We start from the raw sequence: 17,607 nt of genomic DNA on the forward strand, positions 1-17,607 counted from the left end.
GCCTGCGCACTGTGTGTGAACCAAAAATCCCAGTTCACACTTAACTCAGAGTTTCTAAAAAGGTCAAAAACAGTAAATCACTATCCCCAAAGGGTGTAATTTTAAAAGTTTCTTTCTTATGTACCTAATGCTTTGGGGCTGAATTTAACCCGTCTGCTCAACCATGTCTATTCACAATCGTGGCTCACCTAGAAAATTTAAAAGAAGCAGCTAAAACAGAACTTGCCATTGTAATAAGCATGTTTTTTCACAGCTGAGATGGCCATTCTGCTAGTCAGGTCGTTGTGTCCTAAGAACTTTAAATTCTTCGTTGTATTGATAGTTGGTGAATGTCATTAATTTTTGACTTGTCATTTCCACTTTGAGGAACTTTCTGGAACAATAAGAATGTTTGAGCAGTAGATTGAGTGGTGAGATCTGGGCCTTCCACCCCATGTGTGGAGTCAACCTGCACGAAGAAAACAATTTATGCACTCCCTGCAAATGTTTTTGGCATTTTCTTTTTACTTTTAACTTTCAGAAGAAGGTAACACATGGGTTTTCTTATCTGTAACTTTTTCAAACTTCAGGAATTCTTCGATCACGTGAAGAAGCTCTGGGATGACGAAGGTGTGAAGGCCTGCTTCGAGAGGTCCAACGAGTACCAGCTCATCGACTGCGCCCAATAGTGAGTCTGTCCGCGAGGACCAATCCGTGCTGCCCTCCCAGAATCTCTGAACTTCCTTAAGTACAAGGAACAAATAATTAACGACTCATTGCAGAAACCAGCTTTTAACATAAGACGAGTTTAGTAGATGCATAACTGAAAATCCAGCAGGAGGCAGTGTTTCAGGGAAGAACCAGAAGCAGTTGTATTCATTTTACCTCGATCTTTGTATTCAGTTCTAGTCATTTTTTGCCTTCTATAGAGTTATAGGCATGTTCATAAATTCTAACATACTTAGTTATTCATTACTATATTTTAATTTTGAAGCCAGGGCCCCCAAATTAAAATTTAAATAATCCACATCCGCCGTCAAGCCGAAGCTCTTACTTAATGTAATGAGATCATCGTACACACATTTGAAGTAGACTAGAACCTCAAGAGTAGATGGTAATTAAAATAATAAGTAAATATATGATGAAAAAATGTATGAGGAGAAATAAGCAAAGGACTCTGGTGCCAAGGCTGGTTCATTGTTTTTCCCTGAAATTCTCATTTTCCCAATTCCTATCTTTCGCTATTTTAGATTCAGTCTATAACTATTACAGCATAATGGACCCCAGAAGAAGGTTAATCAATGAGTTTTAGCTGTGTTTGCTCGTTTGATAACAAAAACTGTATTTAAAGTTTGTCTTTAAATAGATAGCTCTTTGGGCAGCAAGAAATAAGCTTTTTTACATTTCAAGTCTGTAAACTCTAAAAATCCATACTTGTGGAAAAGGTTCCAGAAGCGTAAAACCTGGGAATTCACAGTATTTGGGACCAAATCTACACTATTTAGAACTACACTGTGAATACTGACTTTAAGGACAGGGAGGTGTGGCCGCCCCCGGGCTCTCCTCACCCTGGGCAGCTCAGGCTCCATCACCTGTCACTGGCGAGGGGTGCTGAGCAGGGTGGGCAGGGCCCAGGAGGGGATGCGGGCGTGTCCCCAGCACTGACAGGAAGCATTGTGGGCACCCAGCGGTGATGGAGGTGGCCGTGGACAGGCGAGAGGGGTCGAGGGGCCACACCCTCCCAGGCCAGGGAACGTGGATTTTCCTCCGGACGCAGCGAGCGGCCATCGGCTGGAAGAGTGAGGCTGTCAGGTCTCTCTGGTGCTGCGTGGAGGGTGAAACGGAGGCGGCAGAGACCCGTGGGTGCACACAGGCAGGTGGTGGCCGTGGAGGTGAGCCTGGCGCCTCAGGGACAGAGCCAGACACTGGATCGAACAAGGGAGGTGGAGGAAAGGGGGGGGGGGTCAATGAGGATGACCACGGGGCCGTTATTGGGACAGGGACCCAGGAGATGTCATTTATGGAGGACAGGATGCCATCAAGCTCTGGTCTGGGGAAGTCTAGCTGTGATGCCAGAGGGAATTTCTAGCACAGCTGGAGATAACATTAACATTCATATAGGTTTGCGTTTGAGGTTCTGGGGGAATGTGTCTGATCGTGGTTCCCAGTATTTCTTGAGCGAAGTCGCCTCTGGACCAGAGCGCCCTTCAATGTCGCATTAGGAGTTTCTCTTTCTTATAAAAAGAGACAACGCATCACCATAGCAATAGAATTAATGGTTTACTTTAAAATAGAATATGCAAAGTAAATTTGACAAAAAGAAGCAACATGAGCTTTGACAACAGGCAGTCAGGATCCAGATCTTTGCTCTGCTGCCGAGAGCAGAGAGTTTGGGCAGGTTACTTCCATGGGGATAAAATTATGGGCTGTATTCCTGTACAGTTGTTGTAGGGTTAAATAGAGACCCGAAACCCCAGAGTGGCACCTGGCACACGTGAGCCCTCCTGAGCTCTTGCTGCTGTGTCTCCAACGTGGGAACCTCGGTCCTGAGGCCACTGAGATCAGGGTTCCCACCTGGGGGGGGAGGGGGGCGGGGAGCCCCCGCCAAGCTCTGCTATTTCTTTCTGTACTTTCAAATTACAGAGAGTGAGACTCAGGCACGAGGTCAAGACCCCAGGCTCGTCAAAAATAAAACACCAAGGTTCCTGCGGTCTTCACTCTGGGCTCTGCAGAGTCACAGAAAGCCGTTCCCCCCTAAACCTCACTATCTGGGTCAATCATAACGTCCAAGTTTGCTTTTTTAATCCATTTTAATATACATGGGAATCAGGTTAGGTCAGCAACCTTTGTCTCTTAATAACAATCTTGTTTTTCCTCTGCACTCAGATGTTGAGGTTAGGGGTGAGACATTTCAAAAACAAGTAATATTTCAGTAACTCTTGTTAGACCGACACATGGAGACAGATGTTTTTCTGTTGCCAAATAAGATGTTGAAGGAACGTAGCTGCTTCCACCTCCCATCACCTTTGCTCATGAAATAAAGGACAGAAAGGACATTTCAACGTCCAACCGGGGATGTCCTGGGACCAGGACGCTCATGCCGGCTTGCCCAGCGCCCCGGAGTTCCAGTTCCTTGGGGAATGCGTGTTGTTCCTCCTCAAAGACCTGACTCCTTAGTGGGAGTTCTTGCATGAAATCAGGGCTATTGGAAATAAGTGAATGGGCAGATCGGGAGCCCGGGGCTCAGCGCAGGGCCGATGGGGCACTGAGCTTTGCCCTGGCAGAGTCCAGGGTTCTGACAGGTCTTCTTTTCCTCTCTCTTCTGAATCCTCTGAGAAAAAATCTGCCGACATCTCGGTGTGACTCTAAGTCACTATGTTACCTGCTCAGCAGTCTTGTGTTTTGAGCCCAAGTGCTAATTAAGAAGGGATTCATTCTAAGCCCCGTTGAAGTCATTTCTTCCACGGCAGAAACCACGGGAATATCTGGGCGAAGAGGCGCTTCCCAGGGGGGCTGAGCTGCCAGTGAAGAATCCAAGGATGGTCTCACCATGGTAACTCAAAAGCTTAAACACAGAGGGACCCGGCAGTTTCTCCCCTGGGTATACACCCAAGAGAATTAAAAACATACATCCACATAATGATGTTCACAGCAGCATTATCCACAACAGCCAAAAAGTGCAAACAACGCAAATGTCCATGAAAGGATAACTGGATGAGCAGACGTGGTCTGGCCACACGATGGGATCTTACTTAGCCATAAAAGGGAACGAAGCACCAACACATGGTACAACATGGATGAACCTTGAAAACGTGAGGCTCAGTGAAAGAAGCCAGACGTAAAGGCCACATATCGAATGAGTCCAGTTGTATGAAATGCCCAGAACAGGCAAATTCATAGAGACAGAAAGTAGATTAGTGGTTGCCAGGGGCTGGGGGAGGGGGACATTGAGAGTGACTGTTAAAGGGTACGGGGTTTCTTTGGGGGATACTGAGAATGTTCTGGAACTGAATCGTAGTGATGGTTCTAAATATAGTAAAACCCGCTAAATTGTGTACTTCAAAATGGTGAGGTTTATGTTATGTGAATTATATCTCAATTTAAAAAAAGAAATATTACGGGGGAGGGAAGGGTCCAGGGCAGGACAAGCAATGGCACCACCAGTCAGTCTTGGTGAGGACTCGTGAGAGCAGAAATCCTGCCTCTTCTCGGTCCTCTTCCCAACAACAGATTCAAGTCTAAGCAAGTATTTTAAGGGCTGCTTCTTCGTACCCGCCGCCCCCTCTCCAGGCCGTGACACACGGGCGCATGTGGAGCTCCCAAGTTATAAATCACCTTTCATATAAAAATGAGAAAGTCTGCTCAGGTCTGTGTGTGCTACCTGGCATGCAAGGTGCGGACACTTGCTAAGACTCCTTCAGGAAAGGGGGGATTTGTTCTGAGTCTCTCAGAGCCACTGAAGCCCGAGGCATCACAACTTCTCTGTCCCTGTCTGTTGACCCGTGGGGCCATCCCATAACCCTCAGACCAGGGCCCAGAGGAAACAGGGCAGACGGGTTTGCTCCAGCCGGGCAGCTTTGTCCCTGTCACCCCGGCCATCGGCCACCTCTGCATCCCCAAGCAGGGCTGCAGCAGGCGGGGTGGGCACTGCACCATCCAACACCAGGACCAGCCTGGCTGGAGGAGCGTGGCAACAATCATTATTATGAGCTTCAAGGGTTATACATTTGAGTGTCTTTGCAGCATCGAGCAAGCTGAGCAAATTAGCAGAGATTATATTTCATACAGAGGTCCCCAATTCCCACTGTGAAAATTAAAAACAATCTCTCCTGCATTATCCCCCAAAATGCGTTTCCTCTAAGTGCTAATAATATGTGATTATGTAGCCATAGAAACAGCTATTTTGGGAGAAAGGAAATCAGGGAAAATAGGATTTTTATTTATTTTTGGCTGCATTGGGTTCTGGGTTGCTGCATGCAGGCTTTCTCTAGTTGGGGAGAGCAGGGGCTACTCTTTGTTGCAGTGCGCAGACTTCTCATTGCGGTGGCTTCTCTTTGTTGCGGAGCACGGGCTCTAGGGCGCTTGGGCTTCAGTAGCTATGGCACGTGGGCTCAGTAGTTGTGGCTCACCGGCTCAGTAGTTGTGGCTCATGGGCTCAGTAGTTGTGGCTCATGGGCTCAGTAGTTGTGGCTCGTGGGCTTGGTTGCTCCGCAGCATGTGATATACCCGGACCAGGACTCAAACCCGTGTCCCCTGCATTAGCAGGCAGGGATTCTTAACCACTGAGCCACCAGGGAAGCCCCTGGAAAATTGGATCTTTAGAACAGGTTTATAAAATCATACTCTGCTTAATCTAACTTGAAACTCTACAGCTTGGAGTGTATGTAGGTTCTCACGCTTTGCACACGTGTTTACATGATACTCACCTTTCGTATACATCCATTTACATAATTGGTTTTAGAACACTCTGGAAAGGAGAGAATATCCCCCTCAAAAGAAAAGAGCAGTGAGAAAGGTGTAGTGATTTCCCACGTGTGCCCTTTGCCGCCCGGCAGGAGCCCATGGGGGCCCCATTTGTCCCCTCCACACCAGCCTGGATCTCAGGGCTTGCAAGTCCTTGAATGTGAGCTTTCAGGACAATCTGGAAATTATTCACAAAAATGAAGTTTCAACTTCAGAGTAGATTTTTAGGTCATTGTAAAATAAACTATAATTTTAAATATGCATCTTACTATATAGTGTTAACTCACTAAATATCCAGTCAATTATCTGAGTGCTTCTGAACCCTGGATTTGACCTTCATTTCAGCCAAGTTTATTTTCAGATTCATTTTCTAGATCTGTAGCATTGGAAGTGCCCCTGTTTATGGGCAGTAATGTTTCTAAGTATGAAGAATAAATTACATGCAAATATCTCAGTATAAGTGAGTCAGCCTGGTTCCCCTCTGCCCTCTTTGGAAGCTTCACCCCGAGAAGCAGCTTCTGAGAGGGTCCTGAGGGTGGGAACCTGCACTTTCCTCGTGGGTCCTCTTTGCTCCCACTGTGACCACACTCACCACACTCTGACACCAGATGTGTTACACCAGCCAGGCGTCCCACCGTTTAACTCAGTTCTGACACTCCCTTCCCAGGAGATCCTCAGGCCCCACAGGGTAAGGGCTCAGGCCACGAGACACCCCACTTCAGGTGCCAATCATGACGAGGTCCCCAGGGGACCCCCCACGTCTGTCCCAGTTGACTGCAGATCGGAGGTGCCCGTGTCCTCCTCCACCTTGGATTCAGTTTTCTGCTTAGAACAGCTCACAGAATTCAGGGAAATGCCTACTTAACGTTTACCAGTTTATTAAAGGATATGATAAAGGACACAGGTGAACATCCAGATGAAGGGGTCCCCAGGGCAAGGCCTAGGAGGGTCCTGAGGGTAGGAGCTTCTGTTCTGTGGAGTTGGGGGTCCCCCCTCCCAGCACGTGGGTGTCCACAGCAGGGGAGCTCTCCAGGCCCCATGCTGCTGGGTTTGCTGTGGAGGCTTCCCCATGGGGGCATGATACATCATTAACTCAGTCTGCAGCCCCTCCTCCCTTCCTGGAGGATGCAGGTGGGGCTGAAAATTCCCAGCTTCTAATCACAGGTTGGTCTTTCTGGTGACCAGCCCTCAACCAGGAGCCCACCCAGAGTCACCCCATTAGAACAAAAGATGCTCCTCTCACTTAGGAAATTTCACGGGTTTCAGGAGCCCTGTGTCAGGAACCAGGAACAGAGACTACCTTTTTTTTCCGTGATTTCACACTGTATACATGGATCTTTTTAAACCTTTCAGAAAAACTACTCCCCTGAGCGGGGAATCCTGGGGGATTCCCGTTCCTTGTCTCTGGGTCCTCAGACTTCCTGTAAAGGCGGCAGGACCCCACGTCCTCGCCCCTTCCAGCAGGTGGAAGGAGTTTCCTGTTCACTGTGTATTGTCAGATTCATTCTGAAGGCTGTGGACATAGGGCCATCGAACCAGATAGTGTTAAGCGCGGGCACACACACAGACACACACACACACACACACACACACTTTTCGCTGCCTTCCAGCTATTTTTCCTCGTGTTGCTTAGAGCTAGACCCTTTGTCAAACAGTATCCCACGTGGGGTGCCAGCATGCCGAGGGCTCCACAGGGCTGAGGAGCAGGATGTGTCGCCCTTAGAGCCCCCCCCAGAGCCTTTGTGGCCCCTCAGTTGATGCCAGGAAACCCCAGTCTCCACGGGGCCCAGGTTAAAAATTAGGGCTAGTGTCCAGAATTTGTAGCAGCAGAATGAAATGCATCAAATACCAAACCAAAGTGGTACTTGAGTAGAGTGAAATTTTCAGTGTTCACACTGGTAACACTTAACTTACTATATGACCTGTGTAGTGTGGGTATGGATGGCGGCTGGTCTCCTCTGGGCTCAGCGTCCAGGGTCTCCTGCGGGGGGAGGGGTGTGCGGAAATATTCTGGTTTATGTGGTTGAGTAGCTGCAAATGGTAGCAGAAATGGGTTTTTTTCGAGTTGGCCTTATAATCAATCACAAGAAACATTTAAGTTAATTATGCAGGAATGTGGAAAGGAGAAATGCAAGAAATTTCCCACCAACTGGAATTCCTAGCAGCCCCTAACCACTCCTCCCATTCCTTAAGGTAAATGTAAAGTCAGATAGATGCTTAAATGTTTTAATGTGTCACATTTCCAGCTGTGATGACGGGACTCTGACCCTCACGTGAGCCCGAGCTTCAGTGACATCTGAAGAAGCAGGTGCCCTGTCCTCACCTCGAGGTCCTGCAGCTGGACGGGGCTGGTCATCTAAGCAGTAGATGTCCTTTCTCCCAAACAACCGCACATCTAAAAACATGTGCATAACGTCTTGATAAGAGTTAGCATTACACAGGTGTACGCACTTGTCAAAACTCAGCAAACGTACACTCACAGTTTGGGTTTCTATGGATCAAAATTTCCATCAAAAGCGTGAACTGTGAACAAACATTGATTTTAGCTAGTGACCTGGGTGCTGAATCATGTAGGAAGAGGCATTCTGGTGTTTGCGATTTTGTTGAAATTATCAAAAATAAGATGGATAAATGGGGTAGATGTGTGACTTTTAAAAGTACAGTAAAGGGATTCCCTAGTGGCAGGGAAGTGGTTAAGAATCTGCCTACCAATGCAGGGGACACGGGTTCAAGCCTTGGTCCAGGAAGATCCCACATGCCACGGAGCAACTAAGCCCCTGCGCCACAACTACTGAGCCTGAGCTCTAGAGCCCACGAGCCTAGAGCCCGTGCTGCTCAACAAGAGAAGCCACCGCAAAGAGAAGCCCGCACACGGCAACGAAGAGTAGCCCCTGGTCTTCCCTGGTGGCTCAGTGGTTGAGAGTCCACCTGCCAATGCAGGGGACACGGGTTCGTGCCCCGGTCCGGGAAGATCCCACATGCCGCGGAGCGGCTGGGCCCGTGAGCCATGGCCGCTGAGCCTGCGCATCCGGAGCCCGGGCACAGCAACAAAGACCCAACGCAGCCAAAAATAAATAAAATAAATAAATAAAAAATAAAGTACAGTAAAAATGGTCATGGCAGAATCTAGGTGGTGGGTATTCAAGTATTCACTATAAAATTATTTCAAGTTTGCTGTGTGTTTGAAATTTTTCATAATAAAATGTAGGGGGAAGAAAAATATACATAAGAATAGATGTGATCAGAAGTCTACAGAAAAATAACATAGCAGCACAGAGTAATGCATTGGTAGTACCCCATGAAGTATATAATGTGGCACATAAGACATTTGATGTGGAAGGGTTTTACTACCATTCTTTTAAGTGTTTGTTGAATTATGTGAAACACTTGCAAAGAGCCCAGGGAACTCAGGCTGAAAACCACTCATACTACTAACTATTAATAAGATGTGCAGCTGCCAAGGAATGTTAAGAGACGTGTCCTGTAATTCTCAGCTTCCAAGTGTAGCTGCAGAGTAGCCCATTGTTATAGAAACTCACCGTGCACATCATATGAGTTAACATATCCATCCTCACACAAACCCAGAGAGTTTATTATCTCCATTCTACAGAGGAGGAAACAGAACTGCCCACGACTACATAGAACTACCAGGCTGTTACTTGATTTAGCCAGGATTTCACATTTTAAACCTAAAGATTGTGAGAGACTATCATGGTTTAAAAGTTTAACAAACATTATGTGAGCATGAAATGCATGCCGGGTGCTGCCACAGAATAAATTTTAAAGATGATGAGGGTGGATCCTAGCTTATAAATAAGTGGATTTTCACAGGGACACCCATTTTCTCAGATTCTGAAGTCACTCTCCTTAACTGTTCATTTTTATCACATTCGTGTATCAAACATAGTTTGCAAATGAAAACCAGGATAGTTGGGGTTTTTTTATAGAGGTCCTCATAGTTCAAGAAATTTAAAGGATAATTCACCGAAAAGGGAAAATATTTGTAAACTACGTATCTGATAAGTTATTTGTATCCAGAATATATAAAGAACTCTTACAACTCAATAACAGAAAGATAAATAGGGCTTCCCTGGTGACACAGTGGTTAAGAATCCACCTGCCAATGTAGGGGACACAGGTTCGAGCCCTGGTCCAGGAAGATCCCACATGCCACGGAGCAGCTAAGCCCATGCGCCACAACTACTGAGCCTGTGCTCTAGAGCCCATGAGCCACAACTACTGAGCCCACATGCCACAACTACTGAAGCCCGTGCTCCTAGAGCCCATGCTCTGCAACAAGAGAAGCCACCTCAATGAGAAGCCCGCACACCACAATGACGAGTAGCCCCTGCACACCGCAACTAGAGAAAGCCCACACACAGCAATGAAGACCCAATGCAGCCAAAAATAAATTAATTAATTAATTTTTTTAAAAAGATAAATAACCCAATTTTAAAATGAGCAAAGGATCAGAAGAAACATTTCCCCAATAAGATATATAAGTGGCCGGTAAGCTGTGAAAATGTGGTCAACATCATTGGCTCTCAGGGAAATGCAAATTGAAACCATAATGAGACACCACTGTACACCCACTAGGATGGCTAGAATCAAAGAGTCAGATGAAAACTAATGTGGCGAGGATGTGGGGAAACTGGAACCTTCATATTTTTGCTGGTAGAGATGTAAAATAGTGCAGCCGCTTTGGAAAACAGTCTGGCAGTTCCACAAAAAGTTAAACACAGAGTTACCGTATGACCCAGCAATTCCTAGGTATACATCCAAGAGAATTGAAAACATACATCTATACCAAAACTTTAAGACAGGGACTTCCCTGGTGGTCCAGTGGTTAAGACTCTGTGCTCCCAATGCAGGGGCCACAGGTTCGATCCCTGTTGAGGGAACTAAGATCCCGCATGTCACGCAGCGCAGCCAAAAAAAAGAAACAATCCAAATCAACTGATGAATGGATAAACAAATTGTGGTCTGTCTATGCAATGGAATATTATTTAGCTGTAAAAAGGAATGAAGCACTGACACACACAGTACAACATGGATGAGCTCTGAAGATGTGATAAGTCAAAGAAGCCAAACACAAAAGGCCACATACTGTGTGATTCCATTTATATGAAATACCTAGAATAAGTATTTCTGTAGAGACAGGAAGTAGGTTAGGATTGCATAGGGCTGAGGGGAGTTGATGGGGCAGATGAGGAGAGGACCTGCTTGATGGGTACCGGCTGCCCTTTTGGAGCAATGCAAATTCTAAAAGTGATCGTGGAGCTGGTTGCACAAGTCTGGAAGTATGAAGAAAACCACTGAATTGTGTGCTTTAAATGCACTTTGAGACCCCCTGTTGCAACTGGCTTGTTAGATTAATTTGGATACCACAGTAAAATTAATATGGAGACTGCTGACCATTTGAATCTGCCTAATTTCAGGGCATTTCTATTTAATACCAAGGAAAAAGCAAAAAGAGAGACTCCGTTCAAAAGTGGTGAACGATTGCTCCACAGAAGTGAATGCTTCTGAGCCTATAAAAGGATCTCTGTCTCACCTGTGTGCTTGAACTGGCAGTACAGGTATGCTGCTGAAAGAAAAGGGAAGAGGAGAAATGGAAAAACAAAAATACTGATTCAAAATATGATTCCCATACTGAAAAGATGTTTTGATATCTCTAAAAAGTATCTTTATGGAAACTGGCAGGTAATTTTATAAGAAGTTATTTCCATAGGATTTTGAGCTGTTCTTCTCCACACAGTGCCCGACACAGTAACATCTCATTAAATATTTGTTGAATGAATAAGTAAATCTAATCAGGTATTTTAAACTCTCCGTTATGGATGGGTCAGTGGGCCACTGCTGGCTGTTCCCCACCATGCCTGGAACAAAACCCAGCACATAGTAGGTGTTCAGAAAGCAACTGTTACATGAATGGACTTTTACATTTTAACTGTTCATTCTCGTTTGTACAGAATTCATCTTTCTCTAAAACTCAGATAAAGGCACAATATCTGTTCATAGCGTTATTCAGAATAGCCAGAAAGTGGAAATAACGCAAATGTCCATCGTACGATGAAAGGAGAAACAAATGTGGTCTGATCAGACAATGTTGTTCAGCCTTGACAGGATGAAAGGCTGGTTCCTGTTTTCACATGGCCTCCTTTCGAGCAGAAGCATTCACTTCTGCTCAGAGAAAACGGGCTGCTCTAGTAAATAGTACATTACATAAGGACTTCCCTCCTTCCAGTAAACAGTGAGCATGTGTTCGCACTGTCAAGAAATGTAATTACAGCCTTTCAAGTATGATTCAAGGAGTGAGGAAGCTGCCCTTTGGTAATTTCGCATCAAAGAAAGCTTTCAAAAAAGGAAGAAAGTAAAACCGTCCTTCTTCCTTACACCAAATTCCATTGATCACATAATAATTAGACTCCATGATACCAACAGAAAGCTACCTTTCAAATACAAGCTTCATTCTGTTCTTATATTAAGTTACTAAGCACAGATGGAATTCCCATGTGCTCGCTAACAGTTTTATCCATGTGATCACAGTTAAGTGCTTGGTACTCAGTGTTTCCCATCCTGTTCTCCATCGATGTGAACCTTGAGGGCCGGGCATTGTTTCTGAGGAGAAGGAATGAAGGATTCCTCATACCAGCTGCGGGGCCTCAGAAGGAAGTCACTTTGCCGTGACTCTCTGCTAAGATGTATGCAGTAACTAAATATATCCTCTTCTTTTTTTATATATAAATTTATTTATTTATTTTATTTTTGGCTGCGTTGGGTCATCGTTGCCGCGCGCAGGCTTTCTCTAGTTGCAGCGAGCAGGGGCTACTCTTCGTTGTGGTGTGCGGGCTTCTCATTGCGGTGGCTTCTCCTTACTGCGGAGCACGGGCTCTAGGTGTGTGGGCTTCAGTAGTTGTGGCACACAGGCTCAGTAGTTGTAGCTCGTGCATGGGCTTAGTTGCTTCACGGCATGTGGGATCTTCCCGGACCAGGGATCGAACCCATGCCCCTGCATTGGCAGGCTGATTCTTAACCACTGCACCACCAGGGAAGTCCCAATATATCCTCTTCTAAAACTGACAAGACTTACATCATTTTTTCAAGAAAGGATACATTTTATTATCCTCAATTGACCATGTTTAACGACATCTCAGATCCCTTCTAAAATAAGAAATTTGGCGTGAAGTGAGCACAGATTGGAGGGCCCGTTTCTCACTGCGGTTCTTCCTCTGATACATGGTGTGCTGGTGTGACACAGTGGTGTATCTGGTCTCTGACGACAGGGCGGCCCTGGGCCTCCAGAAGGCTGTCTGCATCGGGAAGCCCTCAGTTGACCCCCTGCTTCTCAGGCTGGCCTGCCCTCGGTCAGCTGCCTCTCCAGGACCTGGGAGGTGGTGGGACCTGCGTCCCGGGGCTGTGACAGGCACACGACGCGGTGGACACCACCTGTGCTATTTCCTTGCTTTATTTCACGTGAAAGACATTGAAGAATTTGCAGCATTTCCCCCATTTGTGTAAGCTGAAATTCAGGGAGCTCTGAACTCTCTTTTAACCCCTAAACTGCTCTGAAAATACATTTTCTCTCTCCTGCAGTATGCTAGAGTTTACTGTTAAGTATTGTTTTCCAGATGTTAACCCTGGCTAGGATTTATTATATTTAGGACACAGTTAAACATGCCTCAAGGCAGCCTAGTGGTTCCTGGAATAGAAATATCTGCTAGAACCTAGCCTCACTGGGCAGATTTATCAGGGAAGCTCTGCCAGCACCTCTGTGCCCCAATTGTGGCGACCCTTCCAAAAAAAGAAATGCGGGGGAAATGCACCCCTCTGCTTTGTGGAACAGTATAAATGCATCACGTGTGTGGATTACTTACCTGTCCCCACCTCCCACCCCCGCCGTACATCCCGAGCCTCGAGCCAGGCAGTACTTGTGGAAACAGGTGTGAGCTGGAAGAGTCTGGCCCAAGTCCACCAAATAGTAGAATAAGAAAGCATAGCCAGTATATTTTAGTTCAGATACCTTATATCTGATGACTTAGTTCAAAACCATTTTAAAGCTGACACTGCTTTTTAAAATACCTACCTTTGGCCTCCTTCAGACCACAAGTGTTCACTGTCTCAGAGAAACTGAAGGCTATCATAGTAATTATAGCAATGTAGATGTGTTAACAAGTATCTGGCTTTTTTAACAGGATTTTTCACGTTTTAAATAGAAGTTTTAAGTTATTTCTAGTAGGATTCATTGAGTTAAGTTATAGTGGAGTTCTCATCCTGTTTTGCTTCCTAACTAAAGATATCAGCTTAAACTAACAAAACCTTTATGTTGTGGCTCAAAAGCTTGATTGCAGCTCCTCCTTGAACAAAAGAAATTGCGAGCTTGGGCACTAATGGCCCGGGACTCCTTCTTTTATGTGGACAGTGTGGGTTAAACTAGACCTGGAGGGACTTTAAGTGGTTCTCAGAGTACATGGCTGTCAGCACTGTCCTTTGTTCTGTGGCCATGGGTATTTTAAATCACATGACCCACTTAAGCTTAATTTAACTGTGACAGGATGCTACTTAAAAGCTGTGTCTCGGGATGGGTCAGATACAGCACCGATTAAGGATGTGGGTGTATCAGCTGCACACACCGGAACCAGGAGTGGCAATGAAGGGCCCAGGGTTGGGTCCCGACACTCAACCCCACCAAGCCCTGAGGACGCTCTGCTTCTAATGTCTCCATTATTCCCAGAAGGAGCTGCCAGAGCAGGCCTAGACAGGGCTGTGATGTGTCGCAGATTTACTGCCCAGGGTGCACAGTAGCTGTTTTTAACGTACGGCTTGTAAGCTGAATGTTCAAGTTTAAGGGAAAAAAAACTTATGTGAGAACCGTTAGCCTCCAGGTTCCTGGAGAGTGGTCCCCTCTGCAGCCCGGCTGGACCGGCGAGCAGTCCTGTCCACCTGCCCCGGACATGTGGTCCTGAAATCCCTTCCGACCCAGAGCAGTGGCCGCAAGATGACCCACTTCCCATCAGGCAGCCAGGCAGCTGTTAGGTACTGCAACATGTTTCTATGCAGGTAATAAGCTTTTCTTAAAAATAAAGAAAAAGTAGCAGAATAAAGATTCCCAGTGACGAATGGAAAGAGTGACGGGAAGAGGCATGCAGGCACATGTCCCAGACCGTGAAATATTTCAGGTCTTTGTTTTCCGACCACAGTTCCTTACTCTCTGCTTATGTTCATCTGTCCCTTTGAGGCAGGAGGAGGAGATTTTCTCACCAAAGGAGGAGATTTTCTTCCTACAAACTTTTGTATGTGGAGGAGTAACATAAAGATAGACACAGTCCGCCTTCTCCCTTTTGCTGAATCTTCTCTGCGCGTTCCACACGAGATCTGGCAACATCCATCACAAATTGCTGGGAGAAAAGCAGTTTAAACAGTACATTTTTTTCTCTAAGTAAATCTTAAAACGAATCTCTACAGATTGTTTTAGGGATTTTTTTAATGGGATTATGCCATGTATACCATTTTGGTCTGTTCCTTTTGCTCCAGTTAAGTTTTTAGGATGTATTCATGCTTTGAGTACGGGTATAGCTATTTATTTTCATTGCTATGCAGTATTCGATTGTAAAAATCTGCTACAATTCATATCTCTGTTCTGTTCACAGTTACATTGTTTCCAGGTTTAGGTCATGACGTCTTGTTTTGTACCCGGGGCACACATGCAAGCGTTTCTCTGGGGTGGATCATTGCAAGCAGAACTGGTGCTCATGGGGGTGCACTTTTTAACTTTATTAGATAAAAAAGAAAGGTTATATCTACTGACACTCCCACCAGTAGTGTATGAGAGTCTTCACTGTTTCACATCTTGGCCAAAACACACTATTTTGAGACTTTGCCTGAATTATTTGAATTCAGGGATTTTTTTTTTTAATTTAATAGTTTTGAGCAGCCTCCCCCGGTTCCAGGACCTGATGAAGACATGACTGTTAGATCCTAGGTTCTCCCTTTCCAGTTTTACAGTTGAGGAAACTGAGGCCCGTAGAAGTGAGCTGGTCTACGCCGGATCACACGAGGAATCACCCAGCTTTACCAGAAGGGACCAGCGCCCGGTGCCCTGACTCCCAGTCAGGGTCACACCCAGGCCTCCCCCTCTTGCTTTCACATTGCTTCTTTTGTTGGGAAAGTCCAAAACCGTCCTAAAATAAGACCAAACTGAAGAGAATCTGGAGTTATGTTTTAACAAAACTTATTTAGAGTCTTAAAAAAAAAGAAATTACTGCTATTGCTGTTTTCTGAATCAGATTGTTCATTATTGCAAAGAGGATCGGGAAGGGGTGTGGAGGCTCCTTCTGTGAACGGCTGGGTGCAGTAGGGATTGCTTTCCTCTGCACCAAGGGAAATCCCGGAAGTCTTTAGAGCCTAGAGTGTTGAGGTTTCATTTTCAGCCTGTCGTCAGATCAGTAAGGTGTTCAGCATAGAGCAGGAGAATCCCTGTGACCATCAGGACAGGGGGACTCGGGCTGTGCTGCCACCGTGAGGACCACTGACCGGGCGTTTCCCAGCTGCACCTGTGCGGAGCATCGCGGCAGTCCACTCAGGGCCGACTTTTCTGTTTCCTTCTAACGCTTTCTTGTTTTCATTTTTCAACCTGGACATCATGTTAATATAATTTGAAGGACAATGGCTTTGCGATTTCCCAAGGTTTGAGGAGTCTCGGAGTCTCACATTATGGCTGTGTTCCTAAATGAATAGAGAGGAAAATTGTATATATAATAGGTGCAGTGGTGTATGTCATGCACTCCTGGAAATGGTCACCAAGGGGGTATGTGCCCAGTGCCGGGTCCTTCGCCTGCAGTCATATGTTCAGCAGAAACACACTGAGCTTCCGTGTGTCCCCGAGGGTGACTGGTACCTGGTGCCAAGCAGTGAACTTTCAGAAGCGGGTGGTTCCAGATGATCCCTAAGAATCTGACCTGAACAGCTGGGTGCATGGAATGCCCTTTAGCAGGAGGAACAGGTTTAGGGGGAAGGACCGAGCAGTCAGTGGGAGGACTTGCCAACGACCTTGCACCCCCAGCTCTCCAGGGTCAGCAGGTCGTTGGGACATTGGGCTCAGAAGGAAGCTGGCTCTCGGAAAGTGACCATGAGAGCTTCAGCCTGGGTCATACTGAGCACAGTGGGGTGGCTGAGGTGTCAGAGAAGAAAACAGAGGGCCAGGCCTGGGAAGCAGGGCCCACGACAAGGTCAGCCTCCCCTCGGCGTCCAGTCTGCCCGGGCCTCTGGAGTCCTCAGCTGGTGTCTGCAGTCCAGGCTGTCCAGCAGCCAGAGGAGACCCGCCTTGGTCAGCAAGCCTCTGGGGCTGTCAACTTCTCTGAGCAGCCTTCCTTAGCTCCTGTTAACCTCGCAGTCAATCCAGTCCTCAGCTGTCTCAAAACAACTCCTGCTGCATCAACCTCTTCCTTTAAGTAGAAATGATAACTCCACTGGATCCCATGTTAACTTACTGCATCCCCCATTGTTTCTTACTTGTCCCACCGCAGCCCTGGAATCCCATTCCTCACGCTCAGCAGCTGTGGACCCAGCCAGTGGCTTAGCATGCTGTGCTCCAGTTCCCTGGCCCGTAGGATGGAGGTGTTAACAGCGTCTACCTCCTAGGGTTTGTGAGGATGACATGGGTCAATTCATGCAAAGTGGCCGGAACAACCCAGCACATCAGGACTTAATATGTTAGTTGTCATTATCTTCATAATCTGTCAAGGTTTCTCACACTTATATTCCAAACCCTGTCACCTAATGGAACAGGCCATGGGTAATGGTCAAGGAATTGGCTTGCTGACTGCAAGGGACCCAAAAGAAAGGTGGTGGGGACAGTGGGTGAGCAGTGGAGGGGGTGGGGCCCTCTAAGCCCCACTTTAAACAGATTTCTTCCCTTTATTGGTCTTTTATATTCTGTTTCTAGGAATGTCTCACGTGAAGAAAGAGTTCTGCTTTAGGGAAAAAAAGTAATCTTGGCTAAGCTGCTGATGAGGGTAACGTCCTAGCCCCTCTCAGCCACAGTTCAACTCAGCAAAACCTTACTGGGTTCAGTGCCTGCTGTTTGCAGAGCGTGTGCTGGGTTCCACGGGGGGAAAAAGGAATAAGACTGTTCTCTGCCTCCACGCAGTTCGTAATATAATAGGT

General features: G+C 46.4%; 1 protein-coding gene across 1 annotated transcript in view; it reads left to right on the forward strand.

Moving 5' to 3' along the window:
• Positions 1-17,607, forward strand: part of GNAL (G protein subunit alpha L) — a 69,716-nt gene that overhangs the window by 36,665 nt on the left and 15,444 nt on the right. The window contains exon 5 of the mRNA XM_032654340.1: positions 570-667. Within this exon, the coding sequence (XP_032510231.1) occupies positions 570-667 (98 nt within the window). The remainder of the gene's footprint in view (positions 1-569; positions 668-17,607) is intronic.

Source organism: Phocoena sinus, chromosome 14 (assembly GCF_008692025.1).
Source record: "Phocoena sinus isolate mPhoSin1 chromosome 14, mPhoSin1.pri, whole genome shotgun sequence".
NCBI classification, from domain to species: domain Eukaryota; kingdom Metazoa; phylum Chordata; class Mammalia; order Artiodactyla; family Phocoenidae; genus Phocoena; species Phocoena sinus.